Raw genomic sequence first — 8,189 nt, 5'->3', positions numbered from 1 at the left:
AATGAAACCGCAACCTCTAGAAAAAACTTGTGGACTCACCAGGCTCAAACCCCACCTACCATCATCTAACTTCTTGATTGTGTTCCCCCCGATGCATTACTACCAGATCCGCTTCCCACTTCTGAGGGTTTCACTACTGGATTATGCACGGCGCCGCCTTTCATGTATCTCCTCCACTCCATTTGGTGTTTTTTAAAAAAAATCTAATTTTGTGGCATTCCTATTTATTTGAAATAGTTTTCTATTTGAAAATGCTTGAGAGGTAAAATATATATTTTAGTTAATGAAAAATTCCACCGCTAGAAATCAGTTTTCTTGACAGGAAGAAATGTCCCTAGCGGTGACACAATTGCTGTAAAAAATTATGGCCGTCTCAACTAATAGCATCACTCCCTTCATACATGCATAAATTGGAATAGGAGTTCATTTTCCGATAAAAGAGAAGTGGAGAGGGTGGCAACCAAGTAGAGGAGCGTACTATTAAAAAACTGTGTTCATCAATTTCCCGGTAACAACATATAAATCGCCAAAAAATATTGACCATGAACAAAACTTCCTCCAAAAAATCTATAGATCTGAACTGACACACTCATAAGAGGATGAACAATCTGATCCAGAGCTTTCTAAAAAACAGAAACACATGGGTTGCTCTTTCTTGCCAGCACACACAACGAGCTATCTACAAGAACTCATCTTCAGATTTCATCCACCAACAAATGTAAAAAAAGGCCATCAATCCGGACACGTCACGAGGAGCAGGCTCGTCTCTTCACTGACGCTTCCTGTTCATCATAGCAAGGTATACGGCCAGCATGTACGAGTAGCAATTAATCATTGTGGAACAGAGCATGGTCCGAACAAAATTTACAAGCAGGCATGCTAAGAGCATGTCTAACAGGCCCCGTACCCGCCCACCCCGTAAAATTCCGGCGCATACGGGGCAGGCGCGGTTTGGGCCGTCTAGCAGGCCCCGTATTCGGACCGCCCCGTTTCGGCGGAATACGGGGCCCAGGAAATCGGCCCCGCCGCCCCCTACTTATACTGGGCGCAGGTGCGAGTGAGGGGTTAACCCCTCACTCGCAACCCTAGCTCCGCCGTGCGCCGCCGCCTCCTCCTTCTTGCTCCGGCGACAAATTACTCGCTCCCCGCGCCGCATTCCACCCGCCGCCACCTGCATGGACTCCCGCCGCCTTAGTACCGCCTCGCCGGCGAGCGGATCGAAGCGATCCCGCTCGCCGGACAACGTGGAGGATGCCTGGCGGATTTTTTGCAAAAGATCCGCCGCCGGCAGCCGCCGCGCGGCCTGCAAGTACGACGGCGGGGAGTTCGTCCTGGCGAAGCTCCGTGACTTCATGCGGGGCGGCCGCTGGTACCACGAGGACCCACCGCTCAAGCCGATGAGCGGCCCGAAGTTCGAGGAGTGGCTCGCCGAGTGGCAGCGCCAACGCCGGGTGAATGAGGCGTGGAGGGCGACCATCGGGAGCACCAGCGGCAGAGGTGCCCCGCTCGCAAGCGAGGAGGAGGAGGAAGACGAGGACCAGGACCCCGCCTTCTTGAAGGCGATTGAAGAGTCCCTCAAGGACGCCGACGAGAAGAAGAAGGCGGAGGAGGAAGAAAAGGCGGCGGCCATCGCCGCCGTGAAGGAGGCGGAGGCGCGGGCGGCCATCATCGACCTCTCCGAGTAGAAGTCGCGATCCGATCGCGCATTTTGTATGTATGTAGGTACGTCGATTTCTATGTATGATCGACGAACTATGAATGAAAGTTTCCCGGGGTTTTAAATTTACAAATATACGGGGTCAAATACGGGTTCTGCTAGACGGAGCGGTGTATGATCGACCATTTTTTTATACGGAGCGAAAAAACGGCGAAATACGGGGCAGAAAAGTAAGAGGCCTGTTAGACATGCTCTAATGCATAATCGGACAATACCATGGGGACAAAACTTAGCCCAAAGCGCTGTGTAAACCAGACACTATAATTCCAATCCTAGAAATTCAGTCATGTATGTTCAGTGCCATGCACATCCGAGCTGGTTACTGGAACCAAACCCAGCACAACTCCCAAAGATATATCAGCAGAGGAATCGAACGGGCAGTCTCCAAAGGTGGCACAACACCAGTAGTAGCAAGTATGAACCTCCTCAGACCCACCCATCTTGTTCTTCGAGTTAGAGCTAGCAATGCACATCCACTCGTCAATCGGTGTATTTTGAAAACCTCAATACTGAATTCCAAAATCCACTCAACATCCCCTGTCCAAATCTCAAATTCCTCGAGTGGGTCGTTTTCCTGAATATGTTCATCGCTGTAAGCCTGAAACCGCTTCCCTCGAAATAGCTGAGTTCAGCCCGCTTGATCTGTACCCCCACGAGAGGCTGTTAGGCCCTCGGTGATCAGCTTCGCTGCCATCTTGCTCACAACCCACGACCGGCACCAGGTTGTATTGGGCACGACGCAAGAGCAAGGCTCTGAGCCTCTAATGATATTGAGATCAGGTTAAGCCTCGTGAAATCGTTGGGTTCGTGTCGAAGCGGCAGTCGACACCAGGTGAAACCACTATCTTCGAAGTTGCACGATCTGACGGTGTTACCATCGCCGAGCTTCTGCAGGGAATGTCGAGCTAGCTAGTGCCTGCCGCGGATGACCATCGTCCTGTACGTCGGCTCTGTTTTTTCCGCCGCTCTCTTTGCAAGCAGATTTTGTCCGCCCTCGCTAGCAGATATGATCGCCCCGTAGAGTGTGGCCACCCGCCACCGGCGGCCATGAAAAACCTCCATCGTATACCACCATGGATCTTTGGCCACTTTGATGAAGCTACAAAGCTCTTGACGGTCCTGCTCGTCGGACTTGGTGGCGTCGGCGGAGCTGGTTTCTTGGGTGATTCAATGACCATGTAGTTGTCGAGGATACGTGATTTGATATTGGATAGTGCCGGAGTGGGACGCAGATACAATCAACCTCGATCATGTGCTCGATGATCCACGAGACTGTCTCAAAGCCCCGCCATCGGAGCATTGTTCTCGCCCACGACTTGGTCTCGTCGACTTCGCTTCCGTCAGCCCTAGTCATAGAACGGGGCCAGACGCAAACGTTTAAAAGTAGAGGGGTGGCTTGTGGGGCGGGGGAGGAGATTGGGTTCGGCACGCCGAACATACGGCAGGGTGACTACGTGAGGGGCACGGTGTCCTGTTCTATTTCTATCCCGTATGCATAAGTGGTCGAACGAAACGTGCACGACCAGGACGATGAACGAAAAGCGACGAAAGACGGAAGACGGAAACATGTAATATGGCGGACCAAACGCTTCTCCCTTTATTATTAGGTATAGATAGATAGGTATAGATATAGTCATATAGATATAGGAGATAATCGCATGGTTGGTCACGGAACTTACTAGAGATGAGCACTTTAGTCACAAAACTTCAGAAGAGGAGTCCGCTAGTCACTCAGGATTGTTTTATGAGCAAACTGGTCACTCCCGTCATGACACCGTTAGCCAAGATGACGTGTCACGTTAACTAGGAAGTTGACTGGAGACGATGTACTATTTTTGCGAAAACAACCCTGTCGAATCCAAAAAAAGAGATAATCGCATGGTTGGTCACAGAACTTACCAGAGATGAGCACTTTGGTCACAAAACTTCAGAAGAGGAGTCCGCTGGTCACTCGGGACTGTTTTATGAGAAAATTGGTCACTTTCTGTTAACTAGCACGTTGAGAGCCTATTGACCATGTTAGGATGTCCTTTTTTTTTTGCCAAAAACACCCTAAACAATCAACATAGTCCTCTTAATCTCACGTCTCTCTGGTCCCTCTCGTTGGCTAGAGGGTCCCACTGGTCAGGTGCATCTTCTTCCCCGTCCTAGCACATTGGAGCGTCCTATCCGCGCCCTCCGACACAGTGCCCTTGGCAATGAGCTGATGACTGCGACCCTCGCCATGAGGATTGCATGTCTTCCTCGTCTTCGTTAGATGGTTCCTGCTGCAAGCTGCGAGATCCCTAAACCCTAGCTCCGGCTGCGAGATACCCCAGACCCTAGCTCTAGCCGCCGCCTGGCCCCGATGCTTATCACCGGCGCTACACGCCTCCCGAGCTCCAACGAGACGCTTCAAAGCATCTCTGCTACTTCTGCATCCTCTCACCAAGCAGAACCGACAGCTTTGATGGTCGTTGATATCGAAGACGAGAGGCTCAATTTGGGCAGGCTGGCCCAGCTTGGTGAGATGATGCATAAGTAGCAGAGATGCTTTGAAGCGTCTCGTTGGAGCTCGGGAGGCGTGTAGCGGCGGCGCTAAGCAGCGGGGCCAATCGACGACTAGAGCTAAGGTTTGGAGTATCTCGCAGCCGGAGCTAGGGTTTGGGGATCTCGCAACTTGCAACAGGAACCCTCTACCGAAGATGAGGAAGACATGCAATCCTCATGGAGAGGGTCCCTGATGTGGGCATTACCCTTCGGGTAACTAGTATTATGTTACCTCCTACGGCCCAACCGGGGGCCCATGAGGATCATCTACCGACCAAGGTGGATCAATACGTCGGTTCCGAAGAAGGATTATTGATGAACAAGGCAAGGAGACGTTAAACAAGGAAATATTAGAAATAAAACTCTTTGTAACTTAGTCGAACCCGGACAGAACTCTCGGAACCTGGCCTACAATATAAGGGCCAGGAGAGGGTCTGCCGAGGGACACACAATCACAATAGATAGATTCATCACAAGTCTAGAGCTAGGTCATTAGAATCTTAGCCTCTCGACGAGATCTTAGTCATAGCCTTCGGCTATCCCATTGTAACCCGATATATTCGATAATCAAGATCAGACAAGCAGGAAGTAAGGGTTTTACCTCATCGAGGGCCCCGAATCTGGGTAAATCTCTCTCCTTGTTTGTTTCGTATCCGATGTCTCGTGTCAGCTTGCACGATTCCGTCAACCCTAAGCCCCAAAAGGTGGGCATTGCCGAGGAGCACCCTCGTCAATCGCAGTCATCAGCTCATCACCGATGGCACTGTGTCGGAGGGCGCGGACAGGATGCTCCAATGTGCTAGGACGGGGAAGAAGATGCACCTGACCAGTGGGACCCACTAGCCACCGAGAGGGACCAGAGAGACGTGAGATTAAGAGGACTATGTTGATTGTTTAGGGTGTTTTTTTTGCAAAAAAGGACATCCTAACGTGGTCAACATGCTCTCAACGTGCTACTTAACAGAAAGTGACCAGTTTGCTCATAAAACAGTCCCGAGTGACCAGCGGACTCCCCTTCTCAAGTTTTGTGACTAAAGTGCTCATCTCTGGTAAGTTTTGTGACCAACCATACGATTATCTTTTTTTTTGGATTCGCCGGGGTTGTTTTCGTAAAAATAGCACATCGTCTCCAGTCAATGTGCCACATCATCTTGGCTAACGATGTCATGACGGGAGTGACCAGTTTGCTCATAAAACAATCCTGGGTGACTAGCGGACTCCTCTTCTGAAGTTTTGTGACTAAAGTGCTCATCTCTGTGACCAACCATGCGATTATCTCTAGATATAGGGAAACAACACCGCGGGCCAGCGGCAGATGGCCTCGATCGATCGCAGCAGCGAACAACAAGGTTGAGTTATTATTCTGAAAGAAAAAACATGCTTGTGCTACTAGGTAGTAGTACGTGCCTTATTCTGAAAGAAACAGAGGCGGGCGGGCCGCGGAGCGATGATAAAAGTGATAAAACTAACATGAAGTTTATGAACGACCAATTTGATTTGCGAGTGTCATTCCATCGGGCATGACGGCGGTGTGGAACTTGAGGTCCCGGATGGGAGGCACCTTTCTAGGGGAGCCGATGATGAGGTCGATGAGGCGGCCGCTGACGGTGATGAAGATGAGTCCGGCGATGGCACCAACCACAAAGCCGGCGAGCGAGCACGCGAAGAGTGCCGCGCCGGCGTTGGCGACAGCCTTGGTGACGGCCCCGGTGACGGCGACATCGACGGCGAATGCCCCGACCGCGGCCATGACGTTGAGGCTGCCTCTGAGGATGGCTTCCGCGTTGTGCTCGGCGGTGAAGACGTCGTACACCATGTTGCCCGCCGCCATGATGAAGACGGAGATGGCCTCCGCGAGAGTCTTGCCCTTGCGGGCGCTGCGGCCGGAGAGGACCAGCTGGTCGGGCAGCTTGGCGCGCCCCGAGGCCACGATGACGCTGTTGTACACCTCCAGCTTCTGGGAGTCCTTGAGGTCCTCGAAGTCGCCGGCGTAGCCGGGGCCGAGCGTGACCTGCTGCCTCCTGAGCAGCTCCGGGAGGTCGACCCCCTCCAGGCGGAGCACGTTGGAGTAGTCCCTGGACCTGGCCCGCGCGGCGGCGCTCCGGTGGCTGTAGCAGTACTCCCACATGGAGGCCTTGAACTCGGCGGCCTCGGCAGCCACGGCGGCCGAGTCGTCGGCGAGGCCCTGGGCGAGGGCGTCGTAGTGGGCCCTCAGCTTGCCGAGCACGTCCACGCGCATGCAGCAGTTGCGCACGTTCTGCATGCACAGGTTGAGGCCGTAGATGACGTAGTCGTGCACGTCTCGCGCCACCGGCGCCGCCTCCGGCGCCGTAGATTCTTCCCTGAGCCTGGTGCAGTCCTGCAGCAGCGCCACCGACAGCCGGTACGCGTCGGTCACAGTCCTGATGTATTCCACGCGCTCTTGCTCCGACCTCATGACCCGCCGCATCAGGGCCTCCTCGTTGTTCCGCAGCAGCAACGCCAGCCTCTCCAGCTGGGACTTGTCTGTCAGCATCGCCAGATTAATGCTGCTCCTGCTCCCACTCCCATCCTCCTCCTCCCCCTCCTCAATTCTTGTTGGGTCTTGCTCCTCTTTGTCCACAAGGGGAATTGCGCCTTGCTCTAAATCCATCTCCTGCATTCCACATGACAATGGATTAGTACTTACTACTTCCACGCAAAAATAATACTAACTTACTCTCAAATAATTAATAAAGATCAGCCGCGCGCACAATTTGTTAAAAAAAACTAAGGCAGCAAACTATATATGCTTCCATGTAACTTACTATATGCTCTCGATCGATCGTTTCTTGGTGGCAGCTTGAGATCGAGCATAACTATTTATAGATCGGTGCTTACGTTACCATATATATGGCCCATGTTTGCTGAGTGTCCATTAACGCACACTCGGCAAGCAGTTGGCCATTTTCCCTGCCACGTTTCCTTCTTTTCCCGAGCCTCTTTTGTCAAGTGTCCCCCTAAAGGATACTCAGCAACATTTCGGTACTCTCCTCGCTACTTTTCCAGCGGGATATTTCCTTTCATGTCCCGCCTTTTCATAGTATCCTCTAAAGCATCCATTGCAAACATTTGGGCATTCTCCCTGCCACGTTTCCTTCCTTTCCCGAGCCTCCTTTGTCAAGGTGTCCCCTTAAAGGATACTCAGACAATTTCGGCCTTGGACTTGTTCCTAGCTGGAGCAGTGGTGGGAGCCGCTTCAGGCGTGTCGTGGACGAACATGCGTCCCTCCTCAGCCTTGGCGCGTCTTCGGTCATTTTTAAGAGCCTTACCGCAGAGATCAGATCGTCGTTGATGGAGAGCTTCTCCCTCATTCAGATGTCAATGACGCCCACAGAGAAAGCGGAGATGATTTCTTGTTGGAGATGTTGGGGGCCCTGTTGTGGATTTGGCTGAAGCACTAGATGGAAGCGCGCAAAGTCTCGCCACGGCGCTGTCACACAGCCTTGAGGTCGTTCTTCGAAGCGGGCACTCGTATTACAGATAGATGATCTTGATCATGTTAGGCAGCTCACAAGATCCGACAATGAAGCACATGAGGAGAAGACGACCATCTAGCTACTGCTATGGACCCATAGTCCAGGGGTGAACTACTCACTCATCACTCCGGAGGCGACCATGGCGGTGAAGAGTCCTCCGGGAGATGATTCCCCTCTCCGGCAGGGTGCCGGAGGCGATCTCCTGAATCCCCCGAGATGGGATTGGCGGCGGCGGCGTCTCCGGAAGGTTTTCCGTATCGTGGCTCTCGGTACTGGGGGTTTCGCGACGAAGACTATATGTAGGCGGAAGGGCAGCCTCGGAATGGTCACGAGGGGCCCACACAACAGGGTCGCGCGGCCAACACATGGGCCGCGCCGCCCTAGTGTGGCGCCACCTCGTGGCCCCACTTCGTCTTCTCTTCGGTCTTCTGGAAGCTTCGTGGAAA

The 8,189-nt window shown here is 52.7% G+C and overlaps 1 protein-coding gene across 1 annotated transcript; it reads right to left on the bottom strand.

Annotated features, from left to right (window-relative positions):
• Positions 1-5,723: 5,723 nt before the first annotated feature.
• On the bottom strand, positions 5,724-7,167 carry LOC124647539. The gene is made up of 2 exons (XM_047187462.1): positions 7,033-7,167; positions 5,724-6,881 (listed from the first exon to the last, which is right to left on the bottom strand). Exon 2 carries the CDS (start codon positions 6,876-6,878, stop codon positions 5,724-5,726), a length of 1,155 nt encoding a protein of 384 aa, XP_047043418.1. The 5' UTR covers positions 6,879-6,881; positions 7,033-7,167.
• Positions 7,168-8,189: the final 1,022 nt, after the last annotated feature.

Source organism: Lolium rigidum, chromosome 4 (assembly GCF_022539505.1).
Source record: "Lolium rigidum isolate FL_2022 chromosome 4, APGP_CSIRO_Lrig_0.1, whole genome shotgun sequence".
NCBI lineage: Eukaryota > Viridiplantae > Streptophyta > Magnoliopsida > Poales > Poaceae > Lolium > Lolium rigidum.
This window is presented reverse-complemented; position numbering and strand designations above follow the sequence as displayed.